The following is a 17,540-nucleotide window of genomic DNA, read 5'->3' on the forward strand; positions in this document are numbered from 1 at the left end:
CCAGAAGCTCTAAATTCCCACGCGGAGCTCACTCTCTCTCCCGGCGATGAACTGGCACACCAGTGCGAGAGGAGAGAGCATTCATCCGAATCAAAACAGAGAGCACTCACTGCCGGAGCGAGCCCGAGCGGGTGCATCGGCGATGTGTGTGCCCCACCGTAGGCACTCTCGCTCGTGGATCGTGCGGGCAAAACACCTGTACACACCTTCCTCCCATTAGATGTGCAGAAGCAGACAGGCTTGATGCGAACCGAAACTCCACTCGCCACATTCGTTCGTGGTCAGCGCTAGAGTTACCATCGTCTTGGTCGATGCTCGTCTTTCCCAGTCCCAGTGTGTTTTCGTTGTGCTTTGTTTTCGTCGCGTGGTCGCGTGTGTGTGTCAACTGTCAACTCTGTGGCATGCTTCGATTGCAGTTTGTCGTTGACTTGAACTCGCGTGTGAGATATGGTAATTGATAGATTTTTGGCGGAGGCGGCCGATCGTGTACGGTGATTAGCGGATTTGCATAAAATCCATGTAGGAAATCGATACTTTGCCTAAAAAACCGAAAAATGTAAATCAAGATTGATAATCCAGTTAGCAGAAGTGTGTCGAATTGCGGTGAAAAGTGAGCGAATAGGAAGAAATGTTACAGCGATCGGAAAGTAAAAGTGATTAAAGTGTTGTCTAATCGATTGAGTCAGCGGCGAGCGACGGAGGATGAACGAGTGATGAAAAATGTAAAATTTTCGGCTGCCTTCCGCATTTTGTCATTTGTGCTTTCTGGTGTGAAATTGGAGGATGTGTACCTCTATCGATACGATCAAAGCGATTTGTTGGATGTAACCTTTTGACATTCCTGTGAGGCGAAAGGAATCGTGTGATTGTAATTTTCGGGTGTCCGAGTTGAGTCCCGGGAGAAATGTCACCGCACCAGAGAAGGCGACGTTGACGTTTCTCGGTTTTGAATTTACACAACAGAAGCAGTGCAGTGAAAACGTAAAATAAATAAGATAACATACAACACCCAGTTGGCAACGGGTAACAACAACTGTGCGCTGTGCCCGATTTCTTGGTGAAGTTGGATTTCGGTACTTTCTCGGTGGTGTCCAGCCACCGCTGACTGGTGTGATAGAGAGCTTGAGCGGCGGGATAGTTCAAAGGGCCGAACTACACACTGTCTGTTTACATCGAGAATTGAAGGAGCAAAGCGCAAGCGGACGTCAAAATGTGCAGCAAAAACAACTTTGAAGTTTTGATGGAGAAAATTAATACGGTATGTGTTGACAGCGGAGAGAGTACGTAGACGTAAATTGGGGAGGCTTGTCACGAGATTGAAAAGTTCCGATTGGGGCGAGTCGATGATCGTTACTTGTGGTTGTTGTGAAATGTGACGAAGTATTTCCAATCAATGTCTTGTGATTTTTGGAAAGGGATTTCGATCATTTAGGTGAAATACACTCAATTTTAAAATTCATCCAATTGTGCAGTATGAGTAAAAACATTGCATTTTAGAGCACAAATGATTTAAAGTTTCGTAAAATTTCCGTGCTATTTCGAATGCATTGTTCATGAATTTACTAAGTTAATTTGAATATATTCAATATATGAGCTTCATACATGCCGAAGAAAGCATCAAGTAAAGTAGACAAACAAAAAAGATGTGACTGAAAGTGCGTGTTTCCATTTTATAAAATTATGAATAAAGTTTGGTTTCCGTGTTTAACGACACACTGGAACTATTTTTTTTTGAGGAAATATATTTAAACAAGCTTTAGTTTTCTGACAAAAATTGCACAGTCAAAGACAGATAAACACTGCACTGGTAGTAAATTGTATAAATTTTCTTAATTTTTAATCGAATATAAATTGGTACTTAGTAGTTCAGAAACTTATCCTTGCCAAAATATTGGATGTATGAAATTGCTAAACTATTTCGAAAACAATCAATTGTAATCAAAAGTTTGCAAATATTTGAAAGTTTCTGAAACTCATTATCCCTTTAAGGTCCATATGAGAGCTTTTCGAGCAAGTCAAAAACAGTTGAATAATATACTCCAATAATCATCAGTTTGCATAAAAACTTGAAACAAGTCTTGGAGAAAGACAGCTTAGGAGTTAATTTTGAGTAACTCTGAGTAACTCGCATTGCTCAACAACATTTACACATAGCAACCTGGTTGTTGTGTTGAATTCAGTGGAAACATTTCAAGGGGCGTAATTGCATTTGTAAATTTGTAATACGTATTTCAACATTTTAAGCGGTGCGCTTCCAAGCTAAAGCTTAACTGAGAAGATATTTCGGCAAAGGAAAGGCAGTTGCACTTTCGTGTAGCACGCTGCGAAACATTAGCAACCACATATTTCGGATTCTGATGGACAATCACAAGAAGGATTCAGGACAGTCCCAGAGAGATTCTGGACAATCCCTAGAAGACAATATCTGGAAGGATTCCAGTCAATCGAAATGGGGATTTATGACGGAGGGACTCAGAACTAGCCTAGGGGTGATTCCAGACAATTATCAGAAAAGATTTCATACACTCTCAATACGGCTTTGGATCTTTGGATTTTTTAATTATGAAAACTATGAAAACTTTCATGAACAAGATGCTATATACAAGATGATTATCTGACGCCAAATCCTAAATTTTCTCTTAATTGAATATATTTAAACAAAATATTCTGTCAGACGGTTGTTGTTTCCAGAACTTCTTAAGATGAAAAATACAAATTGTACAACGGGATTAAAGACAAGTGTTTCATATGCAGAAATATCCTTAGCGAAAAGTTCAGAAACAGTCAGAAAACAACTAATAAGGGTGAGGAAATTGCCAATCAAGGACAGGAAATGTAGTAAATTGAGGAAAGAAACGGATCACGAACTTGTTGAAAACTTTCTGGTGATCAAGCGAGAAGTCTAGTGATGAAAATAGTTGATAACTTGGTAACTTGATCACTTTATCTTAAAGTTCTTGTAGATAAAAAGGTAACAAGCTGATTGACATAAAAATGGTTGCATTTTGGCTACTACTTAAACTGATCAACTGGCTCATACCATGTCTTAAACCTGTGATATTTGAAAAATGTGAATGATATTCTATAATTAGAATTTTTCTGAAAAACGCCTGGAAAATCAGGAAATTTGCTTATCTTCATTGAGTTGACACCCTGTTAAAGTTTATCTCAGAATTTTCTTGACATTCTTATCTTATCTAGAAACTATTTTCAAGATTCTCCTGCTCTTAGAAGTCTCCCTAGGTTATTCCCAAAGTATTGTCCCGAAATTACCTTTGAATTCCCATCAAAATTTCATGGGAATGTTTCTATGAATCCCATGAAATTGTATTCCAAATGACCTTGAGCGAATTTCTGGAAATTTCCTAATCGGAATTCTTTTGAAACTTTATTTATAATTACCTTAAAACTGTTGTAATAATTAAGAGATGAACTAGCCTATGGCTAAAAATCTCTATAATAAAGAAAAAAAAATGTTGTAATAATTCGATTATCTTGGATTTTTATCAGAATTCTCTTGAAACTTTTTTTCTGAATCCCCCTAGAATTTTCCCCAGAATCCCCATAAAAGTCTCATAAGAACTACCATGAAATTCACCTTCATTTCTCCTTACAATTTTTTCGACATACTTCTCTAAAGTATTTGGAACTCCTATTCGAATTGCTTAGGAGTCCACGGCTGAAATTTTATAAATCTAATAAAAGGGAAAAAAAGAATTACCTAGGAATTCTCCACATAATTCCTTTAGAGTTATCTTTAGAATTCTTCTGCAATTCTCTACAAAACTTATTTGGTATTCTCATTATAGTTGTGTATACAATTGCTCAAAGTATCGGGACCTTAAAATTTTGTTCTGGTCATGATTTTTGACGTAGCACTACGTCTGTGATTTCTATATGGGGGTACAGTTTGTGAAAACAGAAAATGGAACAAGTAACAAAATAATGGAAGATTTTAAACGTTAATAACTCAGCTGCCCCCATATCAATTTTAATAATTTTATCACCATTCGATCAGAAATATTTCTATGCATCTTTTTGCTCTACAGAGAATTTATGTAATATTATAAAAAAATCAAGGGATTTCCAGAGAAAATTTCAAATTTATTTTAGAAGAATTCTGGAAAGATCTCCGTGAAAGGAAATTAATCTAAAGGAAAGGCTTGAGAACAGTCAAATATTTAAAGCCTGTAAAGTTTTAAGCGAAATTTTCATACACAAATTGTGAAGACTTCGAACCTGTCGCAGAATCATGTTTAGTTTGGGCGTTAGCATCAGAAGAAGAAATCGTACGCAAAATCGTGGAATGTAGGGGAGAATAGCCCATAATGCACCCCTGGGGTATAATGGCCCAATGCAGTTTTTCGTTGCTTTTGCATTACTAATTCTGGAAATATCATGTGCCAGAATGTTAATTCAAGCATTGAACTAGCAATGCTGATTTTTAAATTCACAAATTGACAATCGGAAAGCTGCGAAAAACAGCGCAGGGCCATTTTACCCAAGGGGTGCGTTTTGAACCATCTACCCTACGTATTCCAATAGACTTTTTCGATGCTTAATCGTCGTTCTCTATCTATCACACATGTATGAATCGACGGTGTATTTCCCTCTTGCTCGCACTCGTTGGATTTAAAAAGTACAGTAGTGTGCACCGATTAAACGTCGAAAAGTTCTATAAAACCAGTCAGATGTTGTTACTTCAAATTTGTGCACGACCGATGAGATCAATCCAAATAAAAACCTCAATAATCTGCTGGAAAATGAGGAAAATTTACGAAAATTTTACATAGTCTGGTAGTAGTACCAATAGACCGGGAAAATTCAATAGTTAGTGTAATCATATTTTGGCATTTCTTCCTTGAAAATGCGTGAAGAAACTAGAATACATGAAGTAAATTTTTCTGAATTTCTGCACTTTTTGCGATTTATGAGTAAAGTAAAATCAAATTTGGGTTGATCTCGATGGCCGCGTACAGCGATTTTTTCCACCTTTCTGCACACGTTATTTCTAAACAATCAAAATTTCAGTAAGATCTGCTCATTTCCAGCAGCAGTATGGCTACCCAATATTCAGCAAACTAGATTGTAACTGACAAGATAACAAATTAACATTCGGATTTAGGTCGATGTTGTTCATTCGTCATCTTGTCAGTTCCAACTTTGTTTACTCAATTTTGGTGGATATGAGTAGATCCTACTCAAATTTGGGTTGTTTAGAAATAGCTTGCACCCTGCGCTGTTTGTGCCCATATTTCTAAACATCTAAAGCGGACGTTACACATGTCAATACATTCACAAGGAGAAAAGTGTAACTGGCGCTTTAAATCTGTGTCTTTACATCACCCTCATTTTTAAAAATCGCTAATAGAACTGGTACATCGTGAAACAAATCTGGAAACTCAGAGCTATCAGCCCCGTTGCTAATGAGGTGATGGTACATTTTTCGAATGTAATTCTGTATTATCGTGTAACATTTGAAAAGAGCCTATCTCTTGTCAACGAATTTATCGCTAAGCTCACAGGACAGTTCGACAGAAGCTGATGCATAGTCGCTATGTATTGACCAATTGAGCTGTCAAATCAAGACCAACAATTGAAATGGCCTTAACTCCATTTTGTAAACAAACCTTGTAAGTCCATTTTCTCGCGAACCGATGTCCGCAAAGGCAAACCAACATAATGAACAGGTAGGGGAAATTCTCCTCTACCCGATTGTGGTTTAGGTTTGCGAATGAAGGTTTCGGTTCGCGAGAAAATGGCCTTACAAGGTTTGTTTACAAAATGGAGTTAAGGCCGTTTCAATTGTTGGTCTTGAAATAGCTGTTTAACCAATTGAGCTGTCAAATCACGACCAACAACAGAAAAGAGCACATCAGCTATTGCTATTTTCTCGTGACTTAAGGCACGCCTACGCAAACTAACACCATCTTTGGAGAAAATTTTCCCTATCCGATGATGCCGGTAATTTGCGTTCGATTGGCGAGGAAAGAATAATCAACGTTTTGTTTATAAAACTTGATAGTACCATTTCAATTGTTTGTCTACAATATATTGAATTGGTTCCGCTTTTTGATCGATCGGAATTCTATCCGCCAGACTATAAATATAGCGACTATAGTTAGCTTGCGCCTGAATCAACACACTGATTGGGAAATTAATTTACTAGATAAGCCACAATTATATCTTAAAATTATTGTCATGTTAGGAAATTAGCGTGAAGACATAAACCAATTGATTATTGAATTATTATTTGGACTCCAATTCAAACTAACAATTGCTGTTCAATTGAGCAGTGCAGAAACTGAGACCAATAAAAATAAAAATATCCATTAAGGCCTCGTATATCTTTGGATAATATCAAAAACGAGATTCTACTGGGTAACAAAGGTTCTATTCACCTGCTCAGTGGATCAATATGGGTTTTAATTTGAAATTGTACGGGACCACTCTTCATGGGCATGCGAAGGTATATGCAAATCGGAGAAGAAGGTTGAGTTTTTCGAGATCGAGTGCTACAATTTTTTGAAAAATTTCAAAGGGGCCATTTTGAAAATTTTACAAGATCCGAAATGGCCAAGTTTTTGCAAAAAATGTGAATCATTGACCATAACAAAGTATTATGCAAAGTTTCATGCAAATCGAAGAAGGTCGGCAATCACAGTTAACTCCGACGCAGTCCGACACTGTCTTCAAAATTGACCGGTCATTAGTTTATGTCAGGTTTAAAAGTGTTTGTACTATCAAAAATGTGGAAACTTTAATGAAGTTCTATTGATCTCAGAAATGGAGAAGTCCCCGAAACTTTAGCCCAGACTGTTGAATTGGTTTAAAAATCTATAAGCGTGAGCTTAGACAAATTCAGCATAGTTCCATGAGGTGCTGAAATAAAATCGAGAACCCTTAAGATGTTCCGAGAGATTCAGTATAGATACCTTCAGAAAATTTATGAAAACTTTAGAAATATTTCTGGAACTTCAGAGAAATCCAGAGAATTCCAGGGAAGTTTAAAGGTGTTTACGCGAATTCCATTTATTTTAAAGCAGAACTGAGATCTTCATCATTAGAGTTGAGAGTTTAAGCGAAGACAACAAATCAAGAAGACTGCAGAATCCAAGCGACAGATACAGTAGCGCTGCGCTTGAGTGAAGGTGGAAGCAACGCATAGAAAAATGAGCAAATGCACAAACCCTTCTTCTGAGGATGTAATCTTTGCTATAAAATTCGTTCGAAGCATTTACCTTTGAGCGGCAGATGACGCGATTGTACCTGCCTCATATCGTTTATATGAGAAAATGGAAGAGTTGCCAGTCTTCTTGATTTGTTGTCTTCGGTTTTAGGGAAGCTCCGAGAACATGAAGACAGATCAGAGAATTAAAGGGCAGTTCTAAAACTTTCAAGGAAATTGCGGAAACCGGAATTTCCGGAAACGGTTTGCTCAGAAAATGTCTGTAACGCAATAAAAATTATAATAACATCCGGAAAATGTGAGAGTATTTCAAGGATGGTATATCATGAAAATTTCAAGATCTATAGAAAATTCGAAAATTTAGCTAAGTTGATTAGAGAACATCAACGAAGTTCCATTAATTAAAAAAAGGCGAGAACTTTAAGCAAGCACCGATATTTTCAAGAAATTCCAGAGAACTTTGTGAAATTTAGATATTTTTGATTTTTTTCATTATATTCAGCGAAGTTCCGAGTACTTCAAGGACGATTAAATAACATCAGATCGAGAAAAAATTCAATAGCGATCAATGGCGCAATGGGGCCTATCAAACGAGATATCAACCATATTGATCGGATGAATCATCTCGAAAAAAGCTTGCCTAGATGAAACGCGTCCACAGACGCACATACAGACATCAGCAAATTTCATCTTTTTTTTTTTTTGTAATTACTTTATTTGTACAGGCAAATTTCATCTTGCCGGGTCGATTTTTGATGTTCAATTTGATTCTACGATGACGTAATCAAACTGTCGAGCCAGATCGAGCCGAGTTCTATCGATTGAGAATGTTTTATACAGGTGAGATAGCTTGTGTGGATGGCTATCGGGCGCAGACGGCAAGACGTGTGAAAATCGATTCTAATACCTATGTTACGCTAGTAACAAAGGTAATATACGATGTACACACAATTGTTATGCGTCAATCTATAGCTTTCAACCTCTATTTTGATAGAAAAATTTTACATTTTAAAAAATTTGGATAAAATTTAAGAAAGATCGTCCTCCATTAATAGGAACACTGTTCCAGTAGTTGTGGTAGTTACTAACTTTGGTTCATATAATAGTGGAATGCGTTGGTTTTTATGGGTTCCACTATTATTTGAAAACTACCGCAACTATAGGTGCAAAGGAGTGAAAATCTTAAGGAAAATTAATTATTTTTCATCGCTTTTGGGCATATTTTAAGTTTGAAATATGCAAATATGCTTTATTTTAGGAGAGCTACCGATGAAAAATAATCTTATCCGGATCCTCCTCACTATTCCGGCACAATCTCCATACCGCAACTATAGGTACACCACTATTACTGGAACACCTACCCTATATCAGAAAACTTATCGGAACATTTGATAATTTTTTTTTTTAAATTAAGGTAAGCATAGAAAACTTCTTGCAGGGAAATTTAGTGATTTAAGGCAAGGTTCCGTGAGCTTTTATAAACTTTATAAAACTTAAGGAAACTTGTAGAACTTAAAGGCAATTAAATGAATTTCAGTAAAATGGTGGGTTCTTTAGAAAAAAAACTAAGGCAGAAATATTTTGGGCAGTTTTAAATACATCAGGAAACTCTAGACTAATGAAGAAGTTATGAATTAGTTTCTATAATTTGAACTTCAGACAAATCTTGAGAACTTCAGTCAAAATCATAGAACCATATTAATTATTTCGCTGTGGAGCGGAAGCCTAAAGAAGTTCCTGAAATTTCAGAATAACTTCGAATAACTTCACAAAAGTACAGAGATCTTCAGAAACATTTCGAGAATTTCATAAAAGTCTATGGAACTTAAGGGAAGATCCGAGAACTTCAGAAACTGTTTATGGACATTTCTGGAGCATCTCAAAAAAGCTCCAAAAACAAAGGGAATTTCAGGGGAGTTCTGTTCAATTAGTTTCACTAAATAAGCGGTAAATTTCAAGAAGTTCCCAGATTTTCAGAGAACTTTAGAGATGTTAAGAAAATTACACTAGTTTACAGCATTTTTGAACTCGGTAAGGTGATGATCATTTCCAATGCAAAATCCTACGCTGAATTCAATGCCGTGGTCAGAAAAAACTAAAGTAGAGCCATTTTTGAGATATACAAAAATTTTGATTTTTTGAATTTTGGACAAAAGTACGATTACTAAAATGTCAATATCTTTGAAACTAGTGCACCAATTTTAAATTTTTTTTTATGAAAATTAAGCTAAATAAATTTGCTATCGTTCATTAGAATATTATGTCTTAATTAAAAAAATTTAATTTTGAAGTCATTTAAAAATTTACAACATTTTTTTATTTTTCCTGCGAATTTTCCATAAAAATCTTGTTTTAATCAAAATTAAAAAGATAAAAAGATTCAAAAAATCATTCCATAATTTATTCTTAAAGTCCATTCAAAACCGGAGAAAATGAGCCTTTAATGGATGAAATCGGTTGGAAATTGTCGAAGTTATGAATTTTTTTGTAAAATCATGGAAATTGAATGTTCCAAGATTGGCCGTTGTCCCGCTCCTAGGTTCATGCACCACTTCCAGTAAATTTATTTAGCTTCATTTTCATAAAAAAAGATTTAAAATTGGTGCACTAGTTCCAAAGATATTGACATTTTAGTAATAATACTTTTGTCCAAAATTCAAAAAATCAAAATTTTTGTATATCTCAAAAATGGCTCTACTTTAATTTTTTCTGACCACGGCATTGAATTCAGCGTAGGATTTTGCATTAGAAACGTTGGTCAACCACTAAAGTTCACACTTTTTATGTTGTTTTGTAAACTAGTGTTATTGAGGTTTTCACATGTGTCTCGGAGTGTCTGATTGGTCTTATTGATCTGATTAAATTGATTTATCTGATTTATCTGATGTGTCCAATATGTCTGATTTGTCTGATTTATTCAAATTCAATCGATTTGTCTCATCTATCGAAATTGTTTGATTTCATTGTTTTGCCTCATTTGTTTGATTTGTCTGATTTGTCTGAGTTTCCGATTGGTCTTATTGATCTGATTTAATAGATTTATCTGATTTATCTGATGTGTCCAATAGTCTGATTTGTCTGATTTATTCAAATTCGATCGATTTGTCTCATCTATCGAAATTGTTTGATTTAATTGCTTTGCCTCATTTGTCTGATTTGTCTTATTTATCTGATTTGTCTGATTTATCTGATTTATCTGATTTGTCTGATTTGTCTGATATGTCTGATTTCTCTGATTTCTCGGAGTGTCTCATTAGTCTTATGGATCTGATATAATTGATTTGTCTGATTTGTCTGATTTGTCTGATTTGTCTGATTTGTCTGATTTATCTGATTTGTCTGATTTGTCTGATTTGTCAGATTTGTCATATTTGTCTGATTTGTCTGATTTGTCTGATTTGTCTGATTTGTCTGATGTGTCTGATTTGTCTGATTTGTCGAATTTGTCTCATTTGTCTGATTTGTCTGATTTGTCTGATTTGTCTGATTTGTCTGATATGTCGGTTTTCTCTTATTTCTCGGAGTGTCTCCTTGGTTTATCTGATGTGTCCAATATGATTTTCTCTGAGTGTCCGATTGGTCTTATTGATCTGATTTAATAGATTTTTCTGATTTATCTGATGTGTCCAATATGTCTGATTTGTCTGATTTATTCAAATTCGATCGATTTTTCTCATCTATCGAAATTGTTTGATTTAATTGCTTTGCCTCATTTGTCTGATTTGTCTGATTAGTCTGATTTGTCTGATTTGTCTGATTTGTCTGATTTGTCTGTTTTCTCTTATTTCTCGGAGTGTCTCCTTGGTCTTATTGATCTGATTTAATTGATTTATCTGATTTGTCTGATGCGTCCAATATGTCTGATTTGTCTGATTTATTCAAATTCGATCGATTGGTCTGATATGTCAAATTTATCTGTTTTCTAAGCTCTGCCTTATTGGTCTGATTTTTCCGAATCGTTTTAATTTCTGCATGGTCTGATTCAAATTATTTGCCTGATAGGTATGAATAATCTTTTTGTCTGATTTATTTGATTTTGCTGATTAATCTGATTTGTCAGATTTATCTGGTTTGTCTCGTTTGGTTGGTTTGTCTCTTTTGTCTGATTTGTTTAATTTGTCTGATATGTCTGATTTATTCAAATTCTATCGATTTATCTGATTCGTCGAATTTGTCTGAATTTCTGCTTGGTATTAATGGGCTGATTGAAATGATTTGTCTAATTGATTTGATTTGTCTAATTTGTCTGATTTGTCTAATTTGTCTGATTTGTCTGATGTGCCTGATTTTTCTGATTTATTCAAATTAGATTGGTTTGACTGATTTTTCTGATTTCTTTGCTTTGCCTAATTTGTCTGATTTTTATGATTGGTCTGAATTTCTGCTTGGTTTTAATGGTCTGATATAAATGGTCTATCTGATATGTCTAATTTATTTGATTTGCCTGATTTGTAAAATTTGTCTGGTTTGTCTCGTTTGTCTGATTTGCCTCATTCGTCTAATTTGCCTGATTCATCTGATTTGTCTGATTTGTCCAATATGTGTGATTTGTCTGATTCATTCAATTTCTATACATTGGTCTGATTTGTCAAATTTGTCTGTTATTTTTAGAACAGTTCAATTAAATTCATGGTGCAAACACTTTAGAGAAGTTTCGAGAACTTCGAGAAAGATATTGATCTCGCTAATAAAGCTCTACACAAAAAAAAATCACTAGAAGAACAGATATCCTTAGAGCAGGAAAATTACATAAATTTTAGAAAAGGTTTCGAGGAATTCAGTGATCTTTTAACACTTAACAAAAGATTCATGTTCGTTAGGAAAATTGTGGAAACTTTAGGAGGTCCGAGAAAGTTTAGAAAAGTTAAAAGAAATGATGAGAAGTATTGCGAGCATCAGGTTAGTTTCTCAAACTACAAAAGAACTTCAAGGCAGTTCAATTAAGTTCAGGAATATTTTGGGAACTTTCAAGTAGTTATGAAGACCTCAGATTAGTCCATTCCATATTCAACGGAGATTTCTCATGAAAATTTGCATGGAGTTTACTATCTTAGGCTAAGGCTTCACATAAAGTCTAAAATTCATGAGAAGTACCATGAAAGCAGATTGGAGTTGAGCCTTAAAACTGTGCAAGGAATTTTACTCCAGATTCTTGAAAATTTCTTGAAGTATTATAACTTTTCAGTTCAGAATTTATAAATTTATGTAGGGGAAATGACGGCTTCGGCATGACAGACTATTTTCGGCAACACAAATTGAAACACTATTTTCACTGGATTTTCTTACGAAAACACTTCGCTGAATGCATGCAAACAATTCTTTATGCTTTCAGCTTCAATTTGACTATATTTTTACCACTGAGAAAAAGCAATCTAGCAAGGTTTTCTTGAAATGAAACACACGCACTACAAATTGTAGCTGATTTCGAGTTGCCGATAATAGAACAGCAGATTTACATGCAGTTCAAATGGAACGGTTGCTGAAGAAAAACTGGTTGCCGACAATACTCGCTCTCACTGGAGAAGATTGGAGCTTTGTAAAAGCGTTTCAAAACAGTTTTTGACAATTCTTTCGACTGAAATTGTTAGAGCAGCTGGCAGCAAAAGATTGTAAACAAACCAATACTGCATATGTGTGCGTTCCTTAGAGAAAAAAGGCTATAGAAAGAAGGTTGCTGCTTAGGTTGCCGAGAATACGTAAATTCCCCTATTTGTTACTGAAGATTAATCCATTCTGGATCTATAAAGTTCAATGTGTGAATGAAAATAACTAGGAATATTAAATGTTTTTATTTTAAAATGCATTCTTAATAAGAAAATTATAATATTCCCTGCGAATTCCCGGTTTTTAATGTTTTCCAGGTAGTAGAAGCTTGGAGGTTTGGTCATAAAATTTCTATTGAATCTTTCGCTTTATAAAGGTTCCTATCGTACATATTTAAGTGTTTATGAGATTCTAATTGAATAATTAACCATTTATTTGGTATGCCATCAGATCGACTATTTTTTCCCTTATATCACTTTTTAGTCACTTTTTTACAACTATAAGTCACTCTTGAACATGGTCACTAAAATCACTATTTTTGACAGCATTGATCGCTACCAGCCCTGTTTTAATCAAAATCCTTTCGGCACAAATTCAAGCGCTAATCATTCTGAACAATGTTTCCACACACACATTATGACCTGACAATGGCTTTTTCCCATCTGGACCACTCTGAATCGCAGAGAATTGCGCTTCCACTTTTCTCACCACAGCGAGGCAGTAAATGAAATTACTGAAGCATTTACCCCAACACCCAACCAGACTGCCAGCAAGTTTGACACAATTCCATTACCCGATTACACGCTACATTGTAAATCCAATCTAACCTAATTCCGTGACTGACGACCTCTCCCATTAACGAACCAACGCAACTGCAGCTAAGACTGAAGAACCGCAACTAGTTCAATCCCCCTAGATCACGATAGCAAACGGGCCGACCTGTAAGCGGTGCAAAGATGTGTCAAGACTTAAGACGAGGTCGCAGTTAGAAGAGAAAAAAAACCAAAATGCACCAACCATAGGTAGTAATTGCCACACAGCAGCAGCAGCAGCGCACCCCAACTCGGCGCTGTTGTTGCGCATTATCAGCTAGTGGGTTGCGGTTTTCTGCACACGGCGACGGCGACTGGGTGAAAGAAAGACCCACTACTAGCCGCTCCCATCACAGAACGGTACTAAACAGTTGCAACAACAGAAAACACGACAACAATTCGGTCGACATTTTGCCTCGAACGAACAACGACGAAGCTGGTGAAGGTGCAAAGTAATGGGTTAAAAGTGCAACAAGTGCAATTGCAACTGAGAGAAATTCTGTAGCAAAACATACGTCTTTTCTGCTTTGGTTGAATGAGCAGTCTGCCCGGCCAACGCTACTGACTGGATGGACTAAACTCCGTTAAACCAACAACAGCTGATATACGAAAGATCTGATTGATCAATTCGCATTCAAATGCCAAATACTTGCGGTGCAAACATTTGTTTTTTTTTTTCGTCGATTTCTCATGTTGAAAATTGCCCTGTTATACGCGGCTGTGTTCGGCATTTCTTCTGCAATTCTAGCACCAAACAACGCCAACGTTTGTTGTTTATCGGCCCGGATTGGGAAAGGCCCTCACTCCCTGACATAACCTCAAAATACACACACGCGAAAAACCTGTTGCTGCGCGCCGATTTACAAGCCGAACTGCTACGCTACCTAAGTTACTTCAGACCTCCCTAGCTCCTCTGTTAGCTACAGGTTTTGCGAAGGCTCCTTGAGACGACCGTTTAATAGCTGAGGCCCCGTTCGTTTGTTTTTCCTCCACCTCTCTTGATTCGCTCACTCGTTTTTATATCGCGCTGTTTGCTAGCTAGCGATTAGCCGCGAGAGAAAGAAGGCTGCTATTTGCGATTTCGATTATGATAAGAGCTGGCTCCTCTTGTTGGGCCACGGCACCTCGCCAACAAAACCCAACAACGGTAATTGGTGGAAAGGTCTTTCTCCCTCTTCCCGAAAATAATATTCATAGCCACCAACAACAGCTACTAGTGTGGGATTTGATACCGTTTTGGAGCTGCTTTTGGGGGGCTTTCGGGACTGTTAGGAAAACAAACCCACCTGTAGCGCAGTTTACGACTTACAAACTAACGGGTGACGGTGTGGTTGGGAAATTATTGGAGCGATTCGGAAAAATGCGTTATCAAGGTAGCTAGCAAGTAGATCTCTGAAAAGATTACATGTTACGCAAAAGGTAGGGCATGGGGATGTGTGTTTTATTTCTCACAGATGCGTCATTTGTTATGTTAAGATGGTAGATTAAGGAAGTCGAATGCTGTTAGCCTAAATGGGTTAAATTGAAGTTTGAATACAGTCTTACTCCTCCTAACTCGATATTGATGAGATCTTCTAGTAAGATCCACTTTTGGTCTTAAAGCATTGGAAACTTCCGCTCAAATTAAAGATGCAGTATTTCAGCTGTCCTACGCATCGAAGCATGGAAGGCTGAGCAAATTTGGAGCAACCAAATCAGGCCGAACATGTCCGGATTTCAACTGTATATATCTATTAAGCTTGAGCTATCGTAATGTTTTTTTACGTAGGTCTACGTCTTTGTGGACTATACTGAGGGCAAATCAAAAAACGGTGTGACGAAATAGTGTTAGGTTTTAAACGCTTATAACTTAACCATTTCTGAATAGATTTCAATTAATATCATACCATTTCATTCAGAATTGATGTAAGATTCGTTTGGTTTGAACATTATAGTAATTTATCATTAGTAAACTATTGAAAATTTACCAAACTTTTAGGCCGCAATCAACCAATTACGTGCTCGCTTGCTAATATTATCGAGAGAACACGGGGAGACGAGTCCATTGCGAGGTTATAACAAAGCTTACTTGTACGTTTTGCTTCAGTTCGTCTGTGGATGTGGCGACCAATGAGACTAACTCAAAATCGAGTAGGATTTTTCTCAAAATAGGAGAAAGTGGAGTTACTCACTGAGTGAGTAAAATTATCCTCGATTTTTCTCAAAAATCTGTTTGAATATAAGGAACATTTTACGTCTTTTATGTCTACTATAACTATGCTAGTACGCGGCCAATGAGAAGAACTCAAAATTGAGTCGAATTTGACTCTAAATAGCCAAAAAAATGTGATTACTCAGTGAATGAGATAAATTTTCCCCGATTTTCCAGCTAAAATTGCATTTAAACAGCGGTCAAGGTACCCCTATACATTTTTGCTCGATCTTCGACATTTTAGAGCAGATTTTTGAGAAAAACTACGCAGAGTATCCTCAATTTCTACGATTTTTTCAAGTGAAATGTACAGTGATGTCATGTTAGTTAGAACTGGGGGCTAACCAGTTATTGAAAATAAACATTAGTTATCATTATTTCCCACAAGGGTAATTCTAAATGAGTACTTACCTTACTAATCAGGCTAATCAGGTTGTCCTCTGCTGTCCGAAGAAGTCGTCTCGACTCTACTCGATCCATGGCCACACTTCGCCAGCCTCGTAGTCTGCGAAGGGTCCGCAGGTCGCCTTCTATTTGGTCGATCCACTTTGCCCACTGCGCGCCTATTCTTCTTGTTTCTGTTGGGTCGCTTTCTAGAACCATTTTCACTGGGTCGTCGTGCGGCATTCTTACGACGTGCCCAGCCCACCGTAGTCGCCCAATTTTTGCAATGTGGACGATAATTGGTTCTCCCAGCAGCTGGTGCAATTCGTGGTTCATTCGCCTCCTCCACGTTCCGTCATCCATCTGCACTCCACCGTAGATGGTACGGTGGGCGCGTTGGTCCTCCACGAGCATGGTCTAGGTCTGGTGGCCGTAGGGAACCACCGGTCTAATCAGCGTCTTGTAGACAGTCAACTTCGTGCGGCGGCGAATTTTTTTCGACCAGAGCGTCCTCCGGAGTCCAAAGTAGGCACGATTCCCTGCCATAATACGTCTTTGAATTTCTCTGCTGGTATCATTTTCGGCGGTCACCAGTGAGCCTAAATACACGGACTCATCGACCACCACCATTTCGTCACCGTCAATCTGAACTTGGGGTGGGAGGCTAACATTGTCTAGAACATCTTCCTTTCATGTATTTTGTCTTTGATGCGTTGATGGCAAGTCCAATCCGCCTAGCTTCAGCCTTCAGTCTGATGTACGTTTCCGCCATTGTCTTAAAGTTCCGTGCCATGATGTCGAAATTATCGGCGAAGCCAAGAAGCTGGATGGACTTCCTGGAGATCGTGCCACTCGTGTCTATCGCAGCTCTTCTGATCACACCTTCTAACGCGATGTTGAATAGTAGACACACACGAGATTCCATCACCTTGCCGTAACCCCCTTCGAGATTCAAAGGGACTCGAGAGTGTCCCCGATACTCGAACAACGCACATCACTCGATCCATCGTCGTCTTGACCAATCGCATCAGTTTATCCGGAAATCCGTACTCGTGCATAATCTGCCATAGCTAATCTCGGTCGATTGTGTCGTATGCGGATTTGAAATCGATGAACAAATGATGTGTGGGCACGTTGTATTCGCGGCATTTCTGCAGAACCTGCCGAATCGCGAAAATTTGGTCCGTGGTAGCGCGGGCACCCATGAATCCCGCCAGGTATTGCCCCACGAACAGGCGGAGGCATAGAATTTGGGAGAGTACCTTGTAAGCGGCGCTCAGCAGTGTGATCGCGCGGTAGTTGCAGCAATCCAACTTGTCGCCCTGTTTGTAGATTGGGCATACGAAACCTTCCATCCACTCCTGCGGTAATATCTCCTCCTCCCAAATCTTGGCAATTACCCAGTGTAGCCAGTGCTTCA

The 17,540-nt window shown here is 37.5% G+C and overlaps 1 protein-coding gene across 3 annotated transcripts in view; it reads left to right on the forward strand.

The window, feature by feature from the left end:
• Positions 1-314: 314 nt before the first annotated feature.
• Positions 315-17,540, forward strand: part of DAAM (disheveled-associated activator of morphogenesis-like protein) — a 306,234-nt gene continuing 289,008 nt past the window's right edge. For 2 of the 3 annotated variants that reach the window (XR_010517804.1, XM_065226235.1), the window contains exon 1: positions 317-1,258. Coding sequence is in view for 2 of the 3 variants with exons in the window: in XM_065226235.1 (XP_065082307.1) it covers positions 1,211-1,258 (48 nt within the window). In the remaining variant the exon portion in view is untranslated. Of the gene's footprint in view, positions 1,259-17,540 lie in introns of all 3 variants that reach the window. The other variant, XM_065226237.1, reaches the window with a different exon arrangement.

Source organism: Ochlerotatus camptorhynchus, unplaced genomic scaffold (genome assembly GCF_037179485.1).
Source record: "Ochlerotatus camptorhynchus isolate MF236.1 unplaced genomic scaffold, CSIRO-AGI_Acam_v1.1 ptg000247l, whole genome shotgun sequence".
Lineage (NCBI taxonomy): Eukaryota > Metazoa > Arthropoda > Insecta > Diptera > Culicidae > Ochlerotatus > Ochlerotatus camptorhynchus.